General features: G+C 29.5%; 2 protein-coding genes across 5 annotated transcripts in view; both read right to left on the bottom strand.

Moving 5' to 3' along the window:
* LOC145316572 (uncharacterized) overlaps window positions 1-27,838 on the bottom strand; it is a 257,683-nt gene that overhangs the window by 87,888 nt on the left and 141,957 nt on the right. The gene's annotated exons all lie outside the window — the stretch shown is intronic.
* LOC145315409 (uncharacterized) overlaps window positions 1-27,838 on the bottom strand; it is a 127,633-nt gene that overhangs the window by 36,118 nt on the left and 63,677 nt on the right. Inside the window, exons 3-4 of the mRNA XM_080155391.1 lie at window positions 996-1,058; window positions 371-408 (exon numbers count right to left, since the gene is read on the bottom strand). Coding sequence (XP_080011517.1) covers window positions 371-408; window positions 996-1,058 — 101 coding nt within the window. The remainder of the gene's footprint in view (window positions 1-370; window positions 409-995; window positions 1,059-27,838) is intronic.

Genomic DNA, 27,838 nt, shown 5'->3' with positions numbered 1-27,838 from the left:
TATTAATCGGTTTCGAAGCCATAGTGGAAAGAATATTAAATTGTAAAATTAGCTTATGAAATGTTAAAAAATGGCATCAAACAATTGTAAAGTTTTTTATGTATCTGCCGGCCATTTTAACTCTTATTTACGTAAAGATGTAAAAAACATACCATCATAATAGAGTAGCTGTGCTACTTTGTAGTGTTTCAAGAGAGGAAAAGAAAGATCATTAATTTTTATATTGGTCTTTGTTAAAAGAAAGCTCAGTTAATAAGTTATTTTCTTTATCTTAAAACGGTCTTTTAATTTTTAAAAAAATGAATAAGTTTTTTTTGTTTATTTTATGTAGCTTACATATAAGAAATCCATTGATCTCACAACGTTTTACATGCTCTTGACTTAGCACCAGTGAGTAATATAAAAAGTCTTAATTATAAGAGCTATACTTGCACCTATTGGCAAAATTTTCTCGTTACATATTAGGATAAAACAAAGATGACAACATCCATAAAAGCGAATTTCTCAAATGGATAGACAAACGAACATATACACTTTTAGAGTGTCAGAACAGAATAAGCAGAATGTTAATGCTTAAGACTAAACAAAATTGTAAGTAAATTTGTTGCAAAAGTGATTGAATACATGCTACTATTTAAGGACTTACACATTTAGGACTTGATTCTAGAGATGCTTCGCTGATGAGATTGCACCTTGTTGTAATAAGAATCAGTATTAAAAAATCAGATGAATCGTTAATTTTAACATACAAAAATTTATTGTTAAAAAAGTAAAAAAAATCGGCATGTTTTAAATAGACTTTCTGGTAAGTATTATAGATTTGCTATGCTTTCTAAGTCGTACCTAACTATTATAGAAATCATCATGCAAAGTTTGAAAACGATAGGACAGTTCTAACCTGTTTAAATTAACGAAAAGAGCTATCTATTACGGACGCACGGAAGGACCGACCCTTATTATAAACAAAGCTTCGCTTTTAAAAATAAAGAATTGACAAAATTCCTCTGAATCTCCAGGTCTTAACTTTCTACCAACTCGTCGACTCCAGGAGGACAAACCTGAAAATAAAATAAAATTATTTTCTTTGCTTATTTCCATCCTACTGAAATTAGACCACAAATAAAAAAAACAACATATTTTTGTTCCTTTTTTAGATTGTGTTAGGTTAGAGAAGCCCCGAAGGTTAAATTGTCGCATGCTATTTTTATGTCTACTACGGACTATGCCATTGTTGATCAAACTTGAAATTATGACTGCGTGGATGTGTTGATGTAATAACTGCACGAAATCTTAACAGGGTAAATTAACTTCCTTACATATTCTTAGCTACACAAGGCAGAATTCAGCAAAAAATTGTTTAATCAAAAATTTCGATTTAAAAAAAATCTATGAAGATTGCACATTTTCCCGTCGTCTATTAATGAATACTCGAGACTAGATTAGAGAGTGTTGAAATATATTTGTTAAGCAAGAAAAAAAAGTAAAAAAAACTTAGTATTTGACATGCAAAGAATTGTACTTGTGATTGTATGACAGGTGGCTGTAATGTGCATACCAAGGCTTGGTCACGGTTATTTCGGACAAATAGATAATTGAAATAAATTCAAATCATAATCAAATTTGTATCCTAACATGCATAGCATGCAATGAAAGTTTTGCTTTCCTCACTTTGTATATCTGTCTGTTTTTATGAATGTGAAGCTAGTTTGTCTTTAAATGTTTATGTTTTTTTAGATTCTTCATTTGCAGTTCCAATTTGTAGTTAGATACAAATTAACCTTCCTACTGATTTTTGTACCTTAATGTTTAAAGTTCAAAACTTAGCAAATGAAACTAGGCTTGAATAAGTAAATATTTAGCTAGATTAGTTATTTTAACACGCACAGAATTCACTAAAATTTATGTTTAAAGCAAAGTAGATTAATTTCATTTTTTTTTTATTTAAAAAAGATGGAAAAATTTCTAAATTTAGTTCTTTGTCAATCTTCAAGCTTTAGACTATCCGAATTTACCCAACTTGTGGTAAATGATTATGTATAAATGTATGTGAATATGAACTCACTCTAAATCAGGCACTTGTATATTATAAAGTGACGTCAGATATTTTTAAAACATTTTTTTCAGTTTGGAAGCTACATACTTTATAAACATGACAGTTAGGAATCCGCAGACAAAGGTCTTGCTATCAAAGGGTTGGTTGTCTCTTGGAAGTTACTTAACCTAATATCATTGGGTGTTGGAGTATCACAGCCCATTACAAGCGGATGATGCTCTGGATTCTCTAAATGATCACTTAAAAATCGAAGGAGAATCCCGCCATTACGAGGTATGGTTATGGAAGTATTACATTTAATGATTTGAAAAATTTTAAAAAATATGAAAAAATAATCATATTTCAAAGAAATTTCATAACAATTTTAGCAAAACAGTTTTCTATTTTTAAATTATTGATTGTTAAAACTGCACATATTATGATGGACAAATACATGTCATTGTTTTATAGCTTCAAAAATGAACGTTGCCACTTTAAACCTTATCTATATACACGTAACTATAAAAGTATATAATAAGGATTTCACGAGTAGAGTTCAATTCTACTTTGTAGAAATTATGCAACCATATGCCTAAGCACTTACACACACATACACTCACACACACATACACACACACACACACACACACACACACGAGAACATGCAAATATGTGATAATACACGGGGCATGTATAAAGTAAATGAACAAGAATAAATGTATGCATTAGAGGGTTCCAAGAAGGAACTGATTTCTTAAAACTATGTCTATAATTTATGATGCTTTAAAGATTAAAATAGCCAAAAAAATAAACTTTTTACCAAATGAACAATATCATTTTTAATCTCTTTTGACTCTTAAATGTTTTAATTCAAATTACAAAAATTATTCTAGTATTAAATATTTGATATAAAATTGTAAACAAATAGTGCACCATTAAATTCGAACAATATCTAGAAATCGTAATATGTATCTAAAAGGATAAAATATTAACATTTGAGACATTTCTGATAATTTAGTAGAATATGGGACCCCCTAGTATGTATGCAGTTATGTAAATGAGAAATACACAAGATATTCTATATAGTTTACCATTTTAAATAATGTTTAATGGTTCCTTTATTATTGCACCCAGGCGAGGATCCATCTACTAATCTTATGCCTTTGCAAGGGTACTTACTAACCCCTCTGGGCGTCTAAGCATTGCAGAGGGCCTATCGCGCTTTTCCTCAGAGAGCCTGTCGAGCACTAAACCTCCATTTTCAAAGTTTTTTATTTTAAATTTACCTTAAAATTGTAGGGGATTAGTGGTTATTTGTGCCCAACAAGGCTCTAAAAAGGAAACCGCCGGCTTACCTTCCGTTACAATAACCATCTTTACTTAGCCTAACTTAATTTATTTTGTATCTATTAATTAAGTGGGTGGAATATATATTTACAATGTATATTACATAAAGCTCGAGATTTGTATTACAAGGTTAAGTGAGATAAAGGGTGACATAATCACAGAACTTTAATCCAAAATTGATGTCGTTTGAGCAGCGCAGATGTTCTTTAAACAAGGCGTGCCCGTACGTCTTAGAACTTGAGCAATAATAGCTGCAAGTTCCTTGTTTTTTTTTGCTGAAAGTTACTCTTTTGATGGACATAATTGTCTTTGTTGTTCAAATATTTTATAAAACACCTTCTTTTCAAAAAGCATTTTTTTAGAAACTGTAAACCCTAAGATATATCATGTACAACAACTATCTTATTCTTTCAATAAAAGTCATATCAATATTTATATCAAAATATAATTTGCACAATTAAATGATATTTGTAAAACATGGACCGCTAGAATCGATAAAAAATGATTATCATCAAATTGATAGGACAACATGTAACAAGGATACACCTTTGAAAAAATCTAGCATTATAAGCAAAAATCAATAATCTATAAAACAAAGAAGACAGGTGTCTGTCCCGGATGAATTTTAAGATCTCGCCAACTATTTCTACAGGTTTTCAAGACTAGTGGCGATGTCATTGTTTTATAGAAAGATTTTTCTTGTGTATAAAATTATTTTGCAAAGATTTTAATAAAGTTACTTTTTCATGATAATTACGTTGACATAATACTTAAAATTGATCAAATAAGCATTACTTTTAGAAGCCTTTGACTTATTTACCTTTACTGAAGCTGTTCTTATTAAAGCATTATAATTGTCCGATGGTAACATAAATGTAAACATACGAGTTTTAAGAAAAAATAAGTTTTAGAAATGCTTCGCAATTTAAGACAAACAAATTACATAACCTGACATCCTAAATAATTATAAATATGTTTGAGTAACACTGATTCACTTCAAATAAAGTTTGCCTGTCTGTCTGTGTATAATAATTAATAGACATATAAGGTTATAAATATATAAATACACTAAATTCTAAATATCCAACCAGTTTTCTTACTGCGTTTATTTATCCTTGTTATTCTATTATGACTAATGTTATTTTATTGTGGTGTGGTTTCTGTTAGTTTAGTAGTATATATACCAGGATATTTTTAAACACAAGGCTTTTCTACACTATGGGATTTTCGTCGTTACTCTATTGCTCTGATCGGAAATTTAAGCCTGCATGTTCGTATCGTCCTATATTCCAGACTAGTATGATAATTTCTATTGTAATTAGGTATGCAACTCTGCAATACGAGAAAGATCCATTTGAAACAGGTTGATAAATTTAGGTATTTTGTCAACATTTTTTTTACAGAATGTTATAAATGTAACATCTATATTATTAAGTCTTTAAATGTATATATGTCCACTTTAAGTGCTCTTTAACATATTAACAAAACTAAATGTTTGATTGTTAGATGGAAATATATTGGTCACTCGTTGTTTGTTCTTTAAAAAGTCTGTAGAGCTTCGTTTTTATGGTTGCTATCATCCTTGTTGGCTCCAATTCTTGAGGTTTTTATATGAATTGGCACTTTTATCATGTCTTATATGGTAAAGCTTTATCATGATCTTATATAGTTTAGTATCTTACACACATTTGTCATGAAAAATATACAGTTGACAAGTTATTGTACTTTTTACAACTAATGCAAGTTAGATTAACAAGGATGAAAACTTTACAAAGCAGCCTAGATTATGCTCAAAGAAAGAATACAATGGTCTAACCCTTATAAAATTAGCTGCTGAATTTTTATTATTCAAATAAAATATGGTTAAACTAAATTTAATATTATAGAGAATTCGTAAGGTATAGAGTAATTAGGATACAAACTTGACTTTACAAACCAATAGACATTTAAAATCTATGTAATATTTTATTATTATTGGGTTATTGATACTGCAATGTTGAAAGTATTCTATTTTTATTTTGTCTATCTTAATTGACAGATATTGATTAATTAGGATTAGATATTGTTGGACGATTCTAGAAATAAAGGATTGGACTTTTTAAGATTTCTAACTAGCTCATAGCTGTACATAAAGACATTCAGACAGAGTAAGGAAAGTAAAGCAAATAAATTAGGTGCATTTAAAAACATACTCAGCTATTATTTCAAGTTCAAGGGACGTTTAGGAGGAGGTACAGATGGGTTTCAACAAAATATTAAAATTTTTATTTTAAAGGACTGGATTTTTTCACCTCGCTCAAGGCTGGCAAATATCTATGCACGCCACTGTTGTAATATTTCTATAAAAAAATTTTTCAGGCTAATCATATTTTTTTCCATGGACAATCCTTCTTTAGATTTTAGGCATTGTCATTTTAGCAATTGATAGCTCTATAATGTGGCAAATTTATTTCAAATTGTTTTTTGTTTGTTTTAAAGAAAGAATAATTATTTATTAGTAGCGCAGTTTCTATATAACTACTTAATTAGTATAGAAGATGAGGATTTGATATTTTCTGATGCATAAGGTGTTAACTTTAAGCCAATATGGCCACTTTTATATTTTTAGTAAAACTTCTTTATTTAAAAGCTGTGAATCATATAACTACGAATCACTTTTTAACTGATCAACCAATGATGATAAGAATTTGTTAGACAGATAAAAGGAATACAGACGGAGAGACACAAGTGACTTATAGAGAAGCTACGTATCTTTAAAAAAATGTAATAAAACCTGCCACTATAATTAAAGTGACGCGTGTTTTATGTTTTCTTATTGTAGTTATATACTTTGATTTGTTGGCAGTATTCATTATTAGCACACTGAACCGCGTAACCACCCCCTCCCCCCACCTACACTCCATAGTGTCTAAATAATAGCAGGATAGAGTTAATAGCAACAAAAAATCTTTCTAAACTTTTTTTTCACAATTCTTGTCATTTACTTTTTGGAGAACATCTAAATATGTTTAGAAGCTCCTTGAAATATTTATAACCACAAAATAAAAAGCATTATAAGATACTTTTTTAAATGTAGGAAGATTAATATATCTTAAGTTTTCATCTTTGTATTTATGAACCGTGGTGAAGCAAAAATTTTGTTGCTATAATTCGATAGGAGGAAAGGTTGGTCGCTCGAACATAACTTCTTGATAATGGGGGTCCACATTCCTAACGAGGATTTTTACCAATTTTGACGGAACCTATTTTGATGAGTAGGAAATATCTGGTAAATTATTTCCGTTCTCTCTTCACTCACATTCTAACATTTCAATACCCTTTAAAATTAGCAAAAGAACCTATTTATAAATAAATGCAGTTGGAAAAATATGCTAAATATCACAATATTTGTAAAAAATAAGTTTTTTTTATTTGTCCGTTAAGATCTCGTGTGAATTCTCCATTTAGTGAAGCTTTATATGGGTTTCGGCATGGTTTAAGGTAAAAAAACCAAGTGTTTATGTTTAAGGCTTCTTACCTTTTCGAATATAGACTACAGCCCCTAATCGTATTCAAATATAAACATAAAAAACCGCATAGGAGATATATATTTTGCTATATTGATATCTGTGCGGGTTTCAATCCATCCTTCCTTCTGTAGACACCTTCTCTTATAATTCACTTTTAGTTCTCCTTTTAAATACTTGAAAGACTAAACTAAAAAAGCAAGAGACGCGGAAACGTTTAAAATTAATAAAAACGAAAGGAAAGACAGATAACCCATTCAAGTGATCTTATAAAACTGTAGCAATAGATATGTCCAATAAAATTAGCAAAAAATGATAAATTATCATTTTTTTTTGAAAACTATTATGTTTATTAATATTTCAAAATGAAAAATAGTTGAAAAAGAAAGTTTTAACCTCAAAGACAAACAATAGATTTGTCCTTGTTCTAACGCATAATAAAAATTACATTTTTCTCGAAAATTTACAAATTAGTTTTGGCTCGGGTTTTCTTAAATTTTTGTTTTGTTAAAGTTTTTAGTGTTTATGCATATGGCTATAGCTACAGGGTCAAGGTTATATTTTCTTAATTTTCAGTAGCAAAGCTTCTCTTTAATTATTTACTAAGTATATTTGCGATAACTTTTATTTAATAAAATCTTCCAATTTTTTACAGTTACAAAACAGCCTGCTTTATTGCATCAAGATCCATGACAGATCTATATAGGAAATAAACGTCTATATATGAGCTCGAGTCTTCCAATAGTAAAGTGTTTAATACTCATAGTGATCCAATAATCCATAATAAACTCTCATTGACCAGAACGATAAGACCCATTATCTTACTTTATGAAGAATAAATTAATTTTTTTATTTCATGTTGCAATTTGAATTATATTAAAGTATTAAATTTCTATTCATAAAATAGAAAATTTGAATTTATAAAATAGTAAATCAAAGAAAACTTACTTTTAACATAATTTGATACTAGCGACGCGTCCATAATATGTTCAGATATTAAACTAAAATTTAAGATTTAACTAAAAATTCTAACCCTTTCAGGACGATAATTAGAAATAGAAAATATTAGTATTCCGAAATATTTTTTATAAAGAGAGGCAAATTTATAAATATGGTTTTAAATAAAATGATGAAATAAAAAAAGACGAAAGAAAAGAGAAGTGATAGAGAGGGACATTTAATCTTTAAAAAATGTTGAAAAAATAAACTAAAGTCGTAGTAATCTTTATGTGTAGTATCTGAATATTTAGAGAGAGAAAGAGAGGGAAGGAGAGAGAGAGAGAGAGAGAGAGAGAAAGGGATTAATATGCAGGGATAAGACAATATAATATAATTTTTTAGGTGGTGCCTGCACCACCCATTCACTAGTAACTATATATGTCCGACTTTTCTGTAAAAGTAATTTTTTATATGATAATTTATATTAGCTTACTGGTCATATTTGAACTCAAATGCTGTGAGCTTAGAATTATTATGTATATAATTAAACTTGTTGATTAATTGATAAAATTAAATCTAATATGAATTTTTAAAGTATGATAGTTGAAAAATTAAAGTTATCTTGTTCAATCCAGCATATTGACGACTATTTATGACTAGTTGTAGCACTTAAGACAGACAACCAACCCTTTGGCATGCGCCCTACATATTAAGCATCAGATATATATTAACAGCTTAGAGTCGAACCTGCAACGTTTCTGATAATATATTTCCACTTTATCCTTTGCATTGAACTCGGGGTGAATTAAATTAAATTATCTTAGGAAATTAAATATAATATTTGAGAATGATAGAACTGTTATATGATTTATTTTGAGTGAAAAACAAAGGGATAGACAGCTACGGCATTTATATGTAAAACTGCATTGGAAGGGAGGATTCATCTCAACATAATTTTTGTCCATTCCAAGTTTGGCAATGTAAAAGAAAATTGTCGCTGAGTACTTTAATAAATATACACATGCATGTAGCGGGACACTCTTTTTTCAGATAATATACCCCTCCCTGAAAAGTAAAGTAGCAGCAGTCTTGATTGAGAAGCAGTAAATCCAATAAGTTTAAAGCAATCATTTTTTTTTCATGCTACATTTTGCATTTCAATGAGTGTATAGCAAGGATCGACAGCCGCAACTTTATGTAAGTCAAATATGAGCAGCTGCATCTAAGCTCCTCTCCCATTAAAAAATTTTCAGCCGAAACAGCAGTTTCAAGAAAGTCAACAATTTATTAATTTTGTCCAGTATGGATTCGAAACCGATAAATATCCGCTGTATTATAACTGGTTCTGTGTAATACTGAAATATTATGTATCGTATCGTATTATAAAGGGAGAGGTAGGTTTCGGGTAAAATCCGTAAAGGTTATGTGTTATAAGTTAAAAACAGTAGTAGAACGATAAAAATTTATGTTATTTTTAAAAATTTTTTTTGTCTATAGTTCTTTTCAATAAGAAATACACATATTTATTGAATATTATTGTTCTACTACTATTTTTAAGCCTTAAAACACACACCTTTTTACGGATTTTACCCGAAACCTACATCTCCCTTTTTATTATGAATAATAAAATCAAAATCAAAATATAAATACTAGTTTTGTTAGCCAGGGCCAAAAAAATGGAAGCAATCCTATCATTTTTCACTTTACTATCAGCTGAAAGCAGATATCTATTGTCAATCTGCAGCCGATCTGACCTAAGATTGGCGTCTGCCGAGCCTCGGTTTGTTAATAAAAGAGGAGTGGGGAGGGCGGGGAGCAATTTAGATCATTTACAGTAGTATAACATTTCATACAAGGAACTCATTTCGCGGTCATTCTAATGCTCACTCACAGCTACAATATTGAAGAGTATGTGGCTTCAAACAAGCAAAAAAATCATATCTGTAAGAATATTAGAAATACAATCCTACTATGTAAGATTTTATTGTCTGCAGCTTTAGATCTCAATAACAACTGAACCGATTGGGTTCTCTGTTTTAGGTAAGCTTCACATAGGTCTTGTGATTGTTTTGTGCTATTTTAATTTCAAACTTAAGTCTTGTGATAGTATTAGGCTATTTTTTGCTCTTCCTCAAACTTCAAATACTCTGCCACTTTATTGTAGGGGCGCAACAAATAGTAGAGTCATTAACTTTAATCAGCATAATTTCTTTCCATTAAAACAAAATCAAAAGATATACAACTATCTTAAATATAGCTGTTTCGTTTTTTTGCGACATTAAATTTTATCTTGCTCACAACCCAACTTGCCTCTAAAGTAGACCCGATATTTTAATTGCATTTAATTTTTAATCATTTTCAAGAAATAGACCATTACAATTTCAAAAATATAAAAGTTAGTGATAATAATATTTGTTGAAATTTGTGTCTTTTCAGAACTCTAAAACAGCATGTCTCGAGAAGTCTGTAAGATAGAAGAAGCCTTTGTACTTGTTCTGTTATCATTTTTTTAACGTTTTTAACCTCCTTTATAAAACTTGAAACTGATTCTTGTCATTCAATTTTGTTGAAATCTATAGTTTAGATACTAACCAATGCAATGGTCGAAGGTACAAAGTTTAATTATCCAAATTATTACATAAAAAGTTCAGGATAGAAGATTTAAACACATTTAAAATACACAACTGTTAAAAGAACGCATTAGAACTTTACGCAATGGTGAGAGAATTTTCAGGAATTATTCAGAATTTAATTATACGCTGTTGTACACCTTCATTCCAGCCTTGTACAGTCAGGAGTTTGAGTATATTTATCTACACTAAAGCTGACTTTAACCATTGTAGCTGACTTTAACCATTGTGTTAGCATTAACGTAGCTACAAGTTATTAAGATTTTTTTGTTTGTAAGTTGTGCTGCAATATAATAAATGCAAATATAGAAATATATTTTTTTTTACAATAAATAACTTGCTCTGAAGCAGTGGCGAAACTACAAACTTATCTTAGTTACAGAGAAGATGAGCATCTTAATATAAATATTTTAAAGATTTATAATAATAGAATAGGTACTTAGTCGCTCTAGAAAACTAAATTAACTCAAGCACCCCAATGAAAGGTGTCTATGGGTGTGTTCCCCTTCCATACAAATTAAAAATTCAATTTGATGGCCATTTCAATTATCTTCAAATTGGTCCACTTCAAATATATAAGTCAATTAGAGTAATTTAGTACCCTAGCCTGCACTAGCCTGCCCTGGTCTGTCTGTATATTTAAATTTTATACAACCAATTTTACGCCAATATATTTGAAATAGTCTGATACTAATAAAACGTTTAATTCTATTAAGCATTTGATCATAAATATTTTTCTAATAGTGTGTCTAAAACTAATTAAAATCTATTCAGATAGAAATAATATTTCATTTGATAGAATTTTGAGTAAAATTGAAATAAAATTTGTTTATGTATTAATTCACAAAGTCATGTATCGTCGCTTCCTATGTTTTACGTCATCCTTATTATAAATTTGATTGTTTTATGTTTTAAATAATTCTATAACTTTAAATGCAAAACATGAAAGATTAAAGTACAGTGAAATCGTGTAAAACCTAAAAATTCAGACAGAAAATCCGAAAGTAAAAGTTTGAAGAACGTCTTGTTTTTCCTGACAAGATAATTACTGCCATGATTATAATTTCCAATGAGAGCACACAAAACAATTAAATCAAAATTTCTATTTTGTGAGTTGGGGTGGAGAGGGGGGTGGGGGGGAGGTTTCCAGGGCTCGACAGCCGACAGAGGGGCTGCCTCTCCAGTGCCCAATGATTGCTGAAAAAAGGTGTAGGATTGTTGACTTTCCTCTGACTGAAAAAAAAAATCATTTGCAACGGAGTCTGAGCGTACAATACTGCGTTTTTTTTGTTAGAGCATGGCTAAGGCTGTGATTGTCAGAAACCAAATACGACTGCGACTGCCAAACCCTGAAACTATCCTTAGTTAACCTAATTTTGCATGGTGGTTGAATTTTGTGGTTTGCGCTTTTTTATTTTTAGAGGCATAAATTGTGACAATTGGTTGTTAACACTAAATACACAGGATATAAGATTTATGTTTGGTGGAAAACAACCACTTTCATTTATCAATAAAGCTTCTCTATGACTCACTTTCTTTTCGCATTCACATTAACAACCGCCAATTTTGGACAAAATTTTAATTGTCTTAATTTTTTAAAAATCAAAGGCAAAGCACGGCTAAATATGGATTATGAAAAAAATATTGCTTAACTAGCGTTAAAATCTAAGGTTAAATCACTTCAAAAATAAGACTAAACTTTATAGAGGTGCTTTTGTTAGGCTCTTTTTCAAGGGTAGAAGGCTAGGTTGGCAGGAGTTAATGAGCGGCGCCTCTAGTTAAACGTTAAAATAATACAAGTTTTGTTTTTTTATAGCTTTAATCATTAATTAATCATTAATAGTTAATATAGAATATTTCTATCCAAAAATTCGAGCCATGTGTTTTTTATTTAAAAGTTAATTTGAAGAAGCCCAAAAAACTCGCAATCAATCCATTCACCAATAAAATGATTTTATGATCTTGATTTATTACTGATCAGAACACAAAGAGTTATTATCTTAATAAGTAGAATAAACAACCCGCCTCTTGATATATCAATCAAATTTATCTTGTTAGCAGAAACATTGGAGCTACTCAACAATGTTTTGTGATGGTCTGTTGGTATAATATAGTATTTTGAATTATTTTTTCCCCATAAATTGTGTGTATGGAAGGCTATGTAAGGCACATGACTTATATTTATATTAGAGGGGTGCAGAAGGGGAGTATATCAAACACCGGGCAAAATTGTTGATATATTTCCCTAGGTGACCAACCCCTACCAAGTCTCTGCTCCCCTTCTAACTGCCTGGTACACCCCCCTAAAACAGCTAAGGGAGTCTTCAAGCTAAAAAATGTCACACCAATCTTAAATTTAAGGGGGTATGAAAAAAAAGCGCACTTTTAAAAAGACATTGATCATTCCAAAGGAGTTTTTATTATTTGTCTTCATTTATCAAACATATATTTACATATGTTTTATTTTAGTTTTTTTTAGTTTTTAAAAAATATTTATCAATACTCTTAAAAAATGGATCAAATGCATTGTTTCAAAAGATAAAAAAATTGTCATATTTGTCAATCGTCATGAAATATGAAAATAAAAATACTTGGAATACACACATCAGTAAAAAATGGCATGCAAAATTAAGCAAATCACACGGAATTGATAAAAAATAGTTCGTATGCACTTAAGTTTACATGAAATAGTAGTCAAATTTGTATTTACTATTTCCAATAAAATGCACTTTTTGTAATTCAACTCAAAAATATTTCTATTATCTAAAAAACTACTTTGCCTCTGACAAAATGTATCTTCATACATCATACTATATGTAATTGTTAACAACAAAGAAATCTAGAAAAATATATTGGAGAAAATATTAATTAGAATTGGTTAAAGTTGGATTGACTTGTTAAAATAATAGTGATCTTTGGGTATAGATAAAATCATATTTTATTACCTTATATGATTTTTTTATTGAATAGTAGTAAGGTTGAAATAAGGTAGGATTCGAACCATGGTAATTGTAATAAAAATCTTTGAGATGACCTTTAAACTGCCTGATATTTATATGTAATTGTTACCAATGGGTTTGTTTACTTATTTTCATCTCAAAACAAGTTATACAAAAACATTTTGTTAAAACGCTACATTTAAACCTAAAAATTTGATTGTCTTTATCATATGAACCAACATGTTTTTTTCTTCTCTCAATTCTATGCTGGCGTTTGCCTTAACAGCGACTTTGAACGGATAAAATTTCTTTTAAAGTATCAATTTGTTTGATTATTTTGAATCACTCCCCTCTTTGGTTGTGAAGTTAGTTGTCAGTTTTTGAAGACAAGTAATCAACTGTTGTCAATACAACAAATTTGCCAGAGATATTTCTAATTTTCTTATCATCATATAACAGTTTTTGTTCATTGTAGATATTTATCTTAATTTATCTTAAAGTGAGTTATAATAAAATGTTTGATTTTAATCTATTTGAAAAACAGAGCTCGAGAGATATAAGATAAAGCAACAGCCGCAGAAGTTGCATTCGCTCTCAGCCGATGAGGCCGATTAGGTAAACATTTCTCAGCCGCACAGCTTTTTTTTATCGTTAAAATTACTTTCTTATTTCTTATTAACAAATTCTTAATTATCATCAGGGGTAGTGATTCAGCAAATCAATTCCAATTCAAATTACTGAAAATTTGAATATTCTTGTAGTGTAATGTTGGCGTAAAATTTGTTTAAATTTGTAAATAAAGGGAAGTGGGTAAGAGAGGGGGAGGGTGGGAGAAGGCAATGGGTTGTGGGAAAATTTTTACTTAGAATTGTTTGTCAGAACCCTGGTCCCTTGTCCCTGATTATAGTTAGGTTTTTTTTATTATTACCAATTAATATTTATATTAATGCTTCTTTAGAAAATTAAATTTATGTCAATTATTAAACAACATTATTAGTATACAGTCTATACCTGTTCCTCACATTTTGAAAAAAATCACTTAAATCTGTATGGACATTATATTATACAAAAATGAACAAGCACCTAATTCCTTCAAAGTCTAGCAAATACTGATATCCTAAACATAAAAAAGTTACTGAGAAATCATGCAATATTTCTTTTTCCGAAAAGGCTTAAAAATGACACAAAAATGCTAAAATAATGAATACAAATCTTGTTAAATGTTTAAATTATTTCAAAATTATGATTAATCCCTGAATTTAAAAAATATTTGGATCCAAATTGAAACCATATAATTCAATTTTAGCAATTCAATGCCATGCTAATATATTCTAACTAAAATTTGTTTGTGGTTTTCTTCAACGATATTAGGGCTTTTTAAAACTACTTTAATTTTTTGTATATGCAGAAAAGCATCCTCGTAGAAAACATAAATAACATCAGTTTGACTAAACCAATGACAAATCTTGTATGTACCATCACCTTTCTTCTATTAGCTGATTTAGATAGTATGCCTCTAGGTTATCTCTATTGTAAAAGCAGGTGTAGGGATATTTTAAAACTATGCCTAGGCTCTTAGCCACTTATCCCCTTATTACCAAAAATAAAAAGTTTTTACAATTTTCTATATCTCAAGAAATTGAAGATAAATCGTATTAGCACCACTTGTGTCTATTCAAATTTCTTGACCATTGAATCTTTCTTTATTTCCATAAAAGGAGAAAACAAAGCCCTGGCTGCCCTCTAATTTTCTGTTTATTCTGTTAAAGTCAATAATATCATAATATTATAATCACAGTTTTTACAACCTAATGGTTCAAATTAGGCCAATGGTCAAAATCCATTTTTTCTTCAAAGGACCTCCTAACATTTTGTTATTGAGTTTGATCAGGATAAGCCCCTCAAGAGCAGAGCTTTCAACAGGAACTAGTAAGAAATAAAAAAAATAAAAAATCAAGATGCACATTTTGTTCTGCATAAAATGACATTCTCATATGATTTCTTATTCGTGTACAAAGACAAAATATACAAAAGTTTTCTGGGTTGTGAAATGATGAGAGTAAACATAGGGAGGGAAGTTTGTGCTGTGTTAATAAAATACATTTCTGATAGTTTGTTAATGTGATTAATTGAAAGCACATCCAAACTGTATAAAGATGGATAATGAAGTTCCACTGCCAATTAATGGTATTTTACCATCCAATGCTAAAAACTCCACAAGGTCAATGAAAATTTAATGTTTGTATTCTTAATATTTTGGCGATATACTCCGTTAGGATGGAAAGGTTAAACTAAATTATAAATTTAAATGCGAAAAACACATAACGCCTTAACAAGCTTAGTGGCAGAAAATATTTCTTTTCTGTTAGAAAACAAGAAATATCAATTGCAAAGGCATGATTTCAGTTTTAAAAACTTGGGGAGGGGGCAACGCTTCGTAGTAAAGACGACCTTTTCATCTGGCCTAAAATATTCAGTTAGAATTATTGTTGCTTGTTGGTTATACCCGAGTTTATCGTATCTTAAAAGTTTGATATTCAAATATTCAATATACAAAATCTTTTGGTATAAATTGTCAAATAAGATTTTTTAAACAAGATTATGATAATCTAAATATTCAATTAACACAGTGAAAGGCTTTTGATTGGGCCAATCAGAAATGTTAGGGGGAGGGGGGAGTGATAATACAAAAGTTTTAGGGGTTATTATATCAAAAATCGAAATACAGAATACAACATTAGCCCACCAAAAAAAAAGTGAAAATTGGATGGACGGTCGGACATTTGTGAGTAGTAGAGTATCTGTGCTATTTATCAATAAATCTAATAATGAATATTTTCTTAAAAACATAATAAAAACTGAAAAAAATTATGCAATATACAATTTCACAAGATTGAAAAAACATTAAATTATTTAAAGTTATTAATCATTACAACATTTTAAAAGAAGATAATAAATGATTATAAAACAGCAAGAACTCAGACATCATATGACAAAGTATATATTTATCAACAAAGGATATTTTGTTTATAAGTAGCGTAGCTAACAATCAGTAGATGCTTAATGAACAGTGAATTATAATACCGTAAGAATAGAGAAAATTTCTTAGTAAAGTATATATGAAAGTTGGCAAATATATTGTAAAGAAAATATTCTTTTATGACGTTTTCTTACATTCATGATACATTGGGAAAATTTGTACTATTATATTTTTAAAATCCATGCATGAGAGATACATTTGTTTATCTTTATTTTATGCTGTGACCCGTAGGAACGGACAAACAGACTTACGATAGCTATAGAGTAGCTGCACTATCAAAAAGTAAAAAGTACTTGATAATAACCTAAATAACCACAGAATGACCTTAAAATTTCCATTTGATGAGGACTAATCAATAAGCATAATAATAATGGATAAAATAAAATATCATCGGTGCATATCATTTTATTACAATTTCAAACAAGATTAGTTTTTATTAAAACTTACGACTTAAAATTATTTTTGAAGCAAAAATTACGATAAACAGCTGGAATTTGAATTAGTTACAAAATTAACTTTCCTATAAATTATTCATTTTAGGTTAAAAACTAATACTAGTTGGTTTTCTCTTCATTTTCAAAACGATGAAAAAATATCTAAGATACGCAAAATCACAAACAGACAAAACGCTTTTTGGGGGCCTCAAAATTACAAATTTTTAAGGTGGAAAAGAGAAAAACGATAAGCCTGATCACAGAGGCGTGAAAATATTTAAAAAGATTAACTAAAATTAAGCACCATCATACCCTTGATTTTTTTTGAATAAACATTTATGTGTGTGTAATGATTTATAAACATGAAATGATCTAAAAGAGGTCAAAATTTTGCTTTTGCCATACATATAAAGTTTTGAACCATGGAAACAACCAGGGCCCAACAACCGCCAAAATATCACATTAAGAAAAGGCCGCCCAATGTTGATAATTATAGTGATACACATTAAATCTTATGGCGGTTGGCTGTCGGCTACCAAGCCCTAATAAAATATTTTAGATTTTCATTTAAACTTTAAATTAATTGTCAGTGTCGAGCTGAATCTAATCTTAATTAGAATAAAGCAAAAAACAAGCCCAGATTTATCTTAATTAGATTTAAAGATTTCCGAAGAAACAAAGACATTGCCTATTTTTGCATCATAAAAAGGGAAAACTTGAAATAAATATTTGGCCACCCCCATCGATTTATATGATAATAATACATACGTAATAATAACGAACTGCGTTTAAACCACATTTTCCTCGAACACTTAAAAAATTGATAAAAAAGCTGCCTTTTTTGTCCCATTTTGATGCATTGTTACCCTGACCAATGATACTTGACTGTGTAGTGAATATGTGCGTGCATAATAATATAGTAGGGATAGATAATAATAATATACTAGGTTAGATTACCATTCGGGGGGTTGCCAAACATAATAAAAGTCCAGATTCTAGAAAGTTCTTTTTTCATGAGTTCTACTATAATATAATTAGTTGTGTGGTTGCTTCTGATAAGATCTCATAAATGGCAAGATTTCCACAATTTTTGTGAGAAGTCTGGTATCACTAACCACTAGTTTTAAAAATACAAAATAACTTAACAATAACCTTTGCCGGCAATGTCAAAAATTAACCTAACATAACCAAAATTAAAAATGTAATTAAAAACAAGGATGACAACATCCATAAAAGCGAAGCATTAAAATGGTAGAACAAACGGACATTAACACTTGTATAGTGTCTGAACTGAATAATCAGAATGTAAAAGTATAAGAGTCAAAGCAAAATTGTAAGTAAATTTGTTGCAAAACTGCATGATACAGGATAATGTTTATGGATGTACTTACATTTTTAAAAGTTGATTATAGAGTTGATTAATATTCAATATACCAAAAATCAGATCAAACGGATAATTAGATCACATAACAAGGATGACAACATCCATAAAAGCGAAGCACTGAAACGTTATGACAAACGGACATTAACACTTGTATAGTGTCTGAACTGAATAATCAGAATATAAAGTATAAGAGTCGAAGCAAAATTGTAAGTAAATTTGTTGAAAAACTGCTTGATACAGGATAATGTTTTTGGACATACTTACATTTTATGAGTTGATTTTAGAGTTGCTTTGCTAATAATATTGTTCTTTGTTGTCCCAGGAATCAATATACCAAAAACCAGATCAAACGGATAATTAGATCACATAAAATTTTGTTGTTAAAAAAGTAGAAAAATCAACATGTTTAAAATGGACGTACGGACATTCTGGTAATGATTATAGATTTGCTTCGCTTTTTAAATCGTACCTAACTACTAGAGGAATCATCATGCTATTTTTGAAATCGATAGGACAATTCTAACATGCATAAATTAACAAATAAAAGCTATCTATCTCGGACGAAAAATTAACATGTTTAAAATGGACGTATGGACATTCTGACAATGATTATAGAGTTGCTACGCTTTCCAGATAGTACCTAACTACTACAGGAATCATCATGCAAAGTTTGAAATCGATAGGACAATTCTAAAATGCCTAAATTAACGAATAAAAGCTATCTATCTCGGACGGACGGACGGACCGACCCTAATTATAGAAAAGCTTCGCTTTTAATAAAATATCTGTTTAAAATATATTTTGTGCTTTGATGTTTAGTGAATAGAGACAATAACCATTTGTAACAAATCTACTTTTTGCTTGGTTTTCTAAATCTAGAAATAAATCCTTCTCTATTCTGACATTTGGCACAAACAATTTTTACTTTTTAGTTGGTAAGCTCCTCTATTACTCTTTCTATCCGCCCGTCTCTCATAAATATGATTTACTTGGCTGTTTTCTGAGATAAGTGGTTGATTTTTAACGTTTAATCTAACTAAAGAGAATCTACTCTATAACTTTCTAACGTTGATATCGAATTTATATGTGGGATATAGTATTTTCTCAGCTGTTATTAAAAATATATGTCTAAAATTAGAAAGATTAATCCTTGTTAATGTTGGAAATATGAATTTCTTTGTTGCTTTTAATTTGAAGGTTTCCATGACTAATGAGCATACCGCCCATCCGTCCATCTTATTGTTTTATTAGTTTGTTTTTTTTGTTAATGAGCTTCGCTACTCATGGATGTTGTCATTCTCGTTACTTTTTTATGTAATTTTTATCTATATAATCACCTAAACCTCATATAAATTATTTTAGATTTTATAAAAAAAAAGATGAATTATATCTACTTAGCAAATCATTTTAGGAGGTAAACTAAAACTTGTTAGTTGTAGAAGGATAGTGAAAGAATAGTTATTTCTAGCATCGTATTATAAACAGCTTTACGCGGATATATAATGTACAATTATAAGATTAAAACAAGTTTTTTAGCCTTGGGGCTAAAAAAACCGATGGCCAATACCCATATCCCTGATTTTATAAATATGTCTGATAGTAATAAAAAATGAAGATTTTTGAAACGCAAGGACATTAAAGAAAAAAATATAATTAACATCATTAAACATTTTATCAGAAAACGAAAATAATTTTGTTGATGAGTAGCGAAGCAATACTCAGATATCAATATTCTGTAAATAAAATTCAGACATTATTTTTAATAATTTACATTTTTAAAAGGTAATTTTAAGAGCGAGAAAATGCGCACACAAAATCTACGTAGAGAATGTACTCTAAATAATTGTTAAGCAACAGTCTACGTATTTACAGAATACCCTAATTATATAACAACTACGCAACTATGAAAAGTGTTTATACTAATGATGGGATGGATAAAAATGAGGAAGGGAAGGAGGTTGGGAAAAAAGATGATCACTTCAACAATAATATTCTCACAGAAGGAAGTTATAAATGTCCAAAAAGAACATTTTTTTCCGTCAAGACAATTCATTTTATCACGTAGAGTTGACAAAAGTGTAAGTCATCAATTCATTCTCTCTGTTGGTACTAATTATAAAACGTATTAACAAAAAATTTAAGTAGCGAAGCAACTTCGTACATTTATGTGTAGTCTGTTGGTAATAAATGGAATGGAAATAAGGTAAGTTAAAATGATTTTAATAAAGGAACTTTAGAATATTTTTTTTTATAAATAAAGAGAGATCAATTGATTTTAATTAAGTAATAATTTTTATTAAGGGGTGTGTAAAGATTTCAAAATCTATTCAAATAAAACTTTAGAACTTATTTATTCATCCAGAAATATTGAATTCTAAAAAATACAAATGTTTTTGATTTTAAAAAAGCAATTTCATATTTTAGTATTACATCTATTTTATAATATAAGCTATTTAAAGAAAATATAATTTAGATATTATGATTTTTAATCACATAAATACATACTTACTGTTGTTTTTTCATTACAAACTTACCTAGAAATAATTAAATGATCAAATTTTATGATTTTAAAATATCAAATAATTGGTATCTAAATATGAATCTATTATTAAATCTAAATTTGAAGATCCTTTCATGTTTTGGTATAATGAGGAACCGTATGGATGGATAATCATTGCTTTACAACCAACTTCTAAATTAGTCTTTTTGTTTTCAGTTAATAAGCTCCTTTGCAGTCGGTTGGAGTCGCGAAACCATCTGCAGTGTTGTTTAAATATGAACTAGACTATTTAATATTTGAAATGACGTTTACTTTTATCACATTTCTTTTATGTTAAATTTGAAATTGAAAGAAACAAATATAGTACCTGATTTGATTTTCTTATCTTAAAGAGAGAAAGTAAACGTCTTTGAAATGTTAAAATGAAATATACAGTAATCCTAGATTCATACTAATTCAAAACGGTTTCGTGGTCCCAACTTTTAGTTACTTCCTGTTCATCTGTGCTATGATAATACCTAAATTTATCCATACAACCTTTTTGTGTTTAATTATCTGTATGCTTTAAAATATTAAGCACATCCCCAATTTTAAGCTTCCCCTTTGTGACTTCTGGGCGACATAATACATCCTTCCTTTTATCAAGATTTATAATTTAAGGATTATACTTCACAATAAAGTATCTGGAAGTACGTCTTTGGTCCATTCAATTAAAGGAAGTTTTATATTGGTTCAGGGTTTGTTTCATATATGATGAGTAGGTCAGGAGCAATATCCAAAAAAAATCTCTCTTGATTTTATTTCTAAGAGTAAACTTAGGGGTCGTAAGATAACCTTCTCATCCTCTAAATACACCTACAAGCTATAAGCGCAGTAGAATAAGTTTGACCAATTTCTGTTTGGTTTTGACTAAAATTTGTTCTTTCATACTTGAGTTGAAAATAGCAATAAATAACCTATAAATCCTTTGCTCTATATATAGTGTACATAACACAATAGGTTCTATCAGAGCAGTTATTTTTACAAAATATTTATATATATTTCAAATCAATCAAATTTGCCTTTCAGAGAAGCTTTCTTATGTTTTATGGAAAAGTTTTTTTTTCAATTAATAGAAGAAGATTTAGTCTTAATTTTAGTAACGTTTATATTTCAAGCTCAAACTCATAGTCCCCAAATCTTCTTTTTGGTTGAAATTATAAAGATAAGAAGCAGAAAACAGACCCTTAGTAGCTGGGTGAGAAGCAGCCAGCAAAAATAGTGCACTGCACAAACTGCTTTACAAATATAAATAATAGGATCTACAAAATTGACGCTTTTGTTGTTGTTCTTCTTTTATTATAAAGTGGTGTTGGTTATAAAAGAACAATGGTAGTCATACAAAATAAATAAAAATATCTAGATAATTAAAAGAAGTATTAGTCGTGTTTTCACAGTAGCGTTTCTTATATTTCTAGCTCCTGCGGGGGGCTTTAACCCTGAGGGGCAAACCGCTACTTCGTTTTCTTTCCATGATCCTCAATTCTAAAATAGGTGTTCCATTCTGTTAGGAATGTAAACTATCTTAAACTATCTTTTATTGACAAAAAAAATTGACGAAAAGACAGTTTTCGTGCAAGTGCCCTATCCCGTCACAACTAGTAAAAAGTCCAAAACCTTATTCCCTTTTTTAAAACACGCAAAACGTAATTGATAAAGCCTAGCTTCCAATACTATGACATGCCATATTTAATATCTTGTAGTTTGATTTCTTTATAATGTTTCGTTTCATTTACACTTTACTTTTTCTTTTTAAATCCTTGTGGTCGTATGTTGTCTTGTTTTATTTGTATAAATTGTATCACCACTGTAAGCGTATCTTGCGCTCTTATTATGCTATGATTAGCTGCTTGGGCATTATGGCGACCCCGTGCCCTATACTCCCCGCTCAATACAAGGGCTGCACACAAAATAGCAAAATAACTGGCAATTTCACTGAAACCGAATGTGGACAAAATAAAAAAAATATTTTTAATTCCTATTATGTTAGGTTAGGTTAACTAGTTTATAGCCCCGCAGTGCAGGGTTAGGGCAACTTTGATCATTCTCCCCAACACGTTATCTACATATTTTTTCTCTCGATATTTTGATACATTATTTACTTTAACAACTCTAATATAATCAATTTGCTATATTTTCATTGGCAAAGTTTTTTATTTACTTTTTGACAATGTGTTTTTATAGTATTTGTAAAACTTTGATAATGCATTATTTGCGAAAGCGTTTGTTAGCGAGTAAAAAAAATATTCGCGAGATTGGATGAACACTATGATATAAACCACCTCTCATGAAAAACATTTATTCTCAATAGACGACAATATTTCATAAATTTAATGTGTTCTTCTTCTTCTTTTTATCCTGGTTCAGGGAGAAGCTTATTTCAAGTAAGGCCCATGATTTGACCAATTACAAATTTTAAGGATTTTTAAAATGAAAAATCGTCCTGATAAGTCTAAACAATTTTTTTCTGTAATTTTGTTGTAAGAAAATTTCTAAAAGTTTTTGTCGGCAGCCGCGCACTTTTTAACAACAATTCTGACCATAATGGTTAGCATATTTCTATATATTATTAATAACAGTTATACATTTTTATTTAAATCTAAAAATGCGTTGGACGAGCTTCTCCTTGTTTCTTGTTTCAAAGATTTTTCAATTAGTCTGTCAATCTTTAAGGATTGTCAATTTCTTTTTGTTGCTTTGATATTCAACGATCATCCTATTTTGCTTTGACATCATAAACGGTTCGATAACTTTTATTGTGAATAAAATTTTAATAAAAGAATGAATTTTTCTCTTGTTTTATCAATCAAAATAAAACTAAGAAAAGTCACAAATGATTAATTTTTTTAAAATCTGCATTTATTTGAGTTTTTAGTATAGCTAATTGAATAACGAATATTAAAAAATCTTTTGTTTCATGTTTTTAGTTTAAAAAGAAAATATAAAGGTTTTTAAAACAAATTTCTTGAAAATGGCTGGTTTCAATGGGTAGTGCTGTTCAGGTAAGCTCATATATATCTTTGGGTTAATTTGACCTTATTCTCTGCCTACCCAGACCACAACTTCTGATTTAGTCCACAGAGGCTAGAGCCAATCCACTAGAATTAATCCAAATTGCAATAAAAAACAATTGTAACTATCTAGTTACAAAATAACATTAAATGATAATTTTCATCGTCCCTTATATGTTAGAAAAGCTACTCTATAAATATAAATATTTGGCTATTCACAATATTGTATTCTCGTACACCCCCTTTCAGAGAAAAATATAACAGGACATACCTTACTTGTTAAAAGCGAAGCTTTTCTATAATTAGGGTCGGTCCGTCCGTCCGTCCGTACGTCCGTCCGTCCGTCCGTCCGTCCGAGATAGTTAGCTTTTATTCGTTAATTTAAGCATGTTAGAATTGTCCTATCGATTTCAAACTTTGCATGGTGATTTCTGTAGTAGTTAGGTACGATTTAGAAAGCGTAGCAACTCTATAATCATTACCCAAATGTCCGTACGTCCATTTTAAACATGTTGATTTTTTTACTTTTTTAAATAGCTTTTATTCGTTAATTTAAGCATGTTAGAATTGTCCTATCGATTTCAAATTTTGCATGGTAATTCCTGTAATAGTTAGGTACAATTAAGAAAGCGTAGCAACTCTATAATCATTACCAGAATGTCCGTACGTCCATTTTAAACATGTTGATTTTTCTACTTTTTTAACAACGAATTTTTATATGATCTAATTATCCGTTTGATCTGATATTTGGTACATTGATTCCTGGGACAACAAAGAACAATATTTTAAGCAAAGCAACTCTATAATCAAGCCCTAAAGATGTAAGTATGTCCATAAACATTATCCTGTATCAAGCAGTTTTTTAACAAATTTACTTACAATTTTGCTTCGAATCTTATACTTTTATATTCTGATTATTCAGTTCAGACACTATACAAGTATTAATGTCCGTTTGTCCTACCGTTTCAGTGCTTCGCTTTTATGGATGTTGTCATCCTTGTTTTATAACAGGGGGGAGGTGTTTAACAACCCTTTTTTCTCCATTACATTTTATTAGCAACAAGACACCTTTACACCTCTTCATTACGAGTAAGGTTAATTTAATCTCCATTGTCCTCTTCCTGGTAGGTAGGGAAAGCAGGAACTAATCTATTGAGGCTAGGACAAATTTCTCCTCCAGTGTCCTCTCCCTGTATTCCTAATGAATAAGAGGGCAAGAATTAACTATTGATGCTGAGATTAATTTTATCTCCATTGTCCAACCCTGATAGATAGAAGGCCAAAATTAATTTAATCTCTATTAACCTATCCCTAGTAGATATTTAGGACAGAAACTAATCTATTAAGGCCAAAATTGATTTAATCTCTATTAACCTATCCCTAGTAGATATTTAGGACAGAAACTAATCTATTAAGGCTAGGATTAATTTTATCTCGATTGTCCTATCCCTGGTAGATATTTAGGACAGAAACTAATCTATTAAGGCTAGGAATAATTTTATCTCGATTGTCCTATCCCTGGTAGATATTTAGGACAGGAACTAATCTATTAAGGCTAGGATTAATTACATCTCCATTGTCCAACCCTGATAGATAGGCAGGACAGGAATTTATTTATTAAGGCCAAAATTAATTTAATCTCTATTAAACTATCCCTAGTAGATATTTAGGACAGGAACTAATCTATTATTAATTTTATCTCGATTGTCCTATCCCTGGTAGATAGGGAGGACAGGAACTAATCTATTGAAGTGTAAAAACTAATATAAATCATCCATCCAAGAGGAATATAAAAAAACAAACAAGGATAATCATAGATAAAGGTAGTATACCAATGAGAGCAAATGACAGTATAGATGAAAAAGTGTGAAAAACTGTAGAGTATAAAACATTTTCAGATATGTAGATAATTGTTAAATATAAGATTAGATTTTTCTATTTTTGAAAATTTAATTATGACAGATAACACATTTAGATTGTTTAAATTCTACATTAAACAAGAAAGATAAACCCAATTCTCGTTTCTTTTCGGTAGGAGAGACATACGGATATTATGTAGTTTTAGAGAAGCTTCGATGGTAAAAAACAAATATTGCACAAATAGCTGGGGAGAAGGAAGCAAATATAATCATCATCATAAAATACTTTTTAGTAGCGAAGCTGCGTTATAACATAGGGTCTGTCCGTACATTTGTCCGTCAGAGTCGTTTTCTTCAATTAACAAAATAGTTCTGTAATAACCAATTATACCTGTTTAAAAACATAAATTGCAAAAAGATCATATTGCCATAAATTTAAAAGTAGATTAAGATTCATTACAAGTTATCAAAAACAACATTAAATATTTTTAATGTTTCTTTTTATGTTTAATAAAATATTTACTAAATATTCCTCATGATACTGTTACTTCTTTTAGTTTCAGGCAGTTATTATTGCTGCGCTACTTAAAAAAAATAATTGTCCTTGTTTATGTTCATATTCGATTGGTATTGCACATTTGGGATTCTTTCTTGATAACAAATATAAGAACATCTAGATGAACAATCCCATAATTGGATCAATAGTAACACAGAGTAGGAACAATCAGACCACATTATTGGTTAGAAAATATACATGTTTTAGTGTAAATTTATTTTTAAGTTGAAGGGATGATTGTGTCTGATTGACAATCTAATGTAAAATGTGATACAATTTTTTTTTCTTCATATTTTTGTTACTAACATAAAAACTGATATAATTATCTCATACACAGTTTCTTTACAATATTATTAAATTCTCATTTGTTAGTTTATACACAGTTATTAGTATTTTTTTTGTGTTTGGACTTTCAACAAATCAACATCGAATTAATTTAATTGCTTGATGAAGTCATTAAAAGACAATTTTACCCGAATTTGATGAAAAAATATACACAATCATATCTATTAGGCTAAATTATGTTTAGTTTTATTTAATCATTTTGTTTTAAGAAAAATGTTAGCAGTTTTAACAGGTAAAATAATTTTTTTTTTAAACTGGTGTTAATTAGGATAATTTTAGTTTATATCTTGAATTTACTATTCCCAAAATAATAGTGTTAATGGTTATTAGGGAGTTTCAAATTTAAGAATGTGATGATCCTCGATGATTATGTGACTCTAAGGCTTATGTGGAAAAGATAAGAATGTAAATACTAAGTCACACCAAGCTGCATACTTAATCATTACAAGATATAATAGCATGGGTCATAATTTGACAGTCTAATTTTAAGATGCAAAGCTGCGATATAACTAAGGTGGTCTGTTTGTACACCACTCAATAAGAATTAGTAAAATAAATTGACAAGATCATTTGATCTATATTGCAGTTAATTATTCTACATGCTACAATGCTGGGTGATTGATAGCCTAAAACCTGACCTGAAACTATATCAAACACTAATTCCAGCCGTTTACGAGATTTCAGAGTACATGCATACAAGCAGAAGGATATCCTACCCAACTAAAGCAGTAACAAACAAAATGAAAAATTTGAACCATGCTAATATTGGGCAGTAATCGTTAACTAAGTAACTTGACTCTTGTCCAAATCTGGAACAATTAGTGTAATTACACATCATTAATTGACCCTTGGGCCTGATTAACATCAATAGTGGGTGGGGTGGTGACAACCCCCTCCCACTACACACCGTGCGAGTTGGGGGATAGTGGGTGGGTTGTAACATCATTTATTTGAAAGACAATTACATTTATCATGTAAAAAAAAGACAACTCATCACCTAATCATCATATTATTAATAGGGCATTCATCTTAATTAAATAGTTACTCAAGTAAGTAAGCGAAATTTCTCTATATTTAAAGAAGATTTTAATATTCAGAAATAAGTCAAAATTAGTGTTAAAGACATAGTTTAACCATCCCCAAAAAGAAAAACAATTCATGTTGAAATCTTTTAAACAGGCTGAGGCATTTAGAACTTCTTTGGAAAAATATCTTTTAAGACGGCTAATGGCTCCCAAGCTCTACAATTTTAATGAAAATCAACAAAAAATCTACAA

This window comes from Acartia tonsa, chromosome 4 (genome assembly GCF_053477335.1).
Source record: "Acartia tonsa isolate MP-2025a chromosome 4, ASM5347733v1, whole genome shotgun sequence".
NCBI classification, from domain to species: Eukaryota; Metazoa; Arthropoda; class Copepoda; order Calanoida; family Acartiidae; genus Acartia; species Acartia tonsa.
This window is presented reverse-complemented; position numbering and strand designations above follow the sequence as displayed.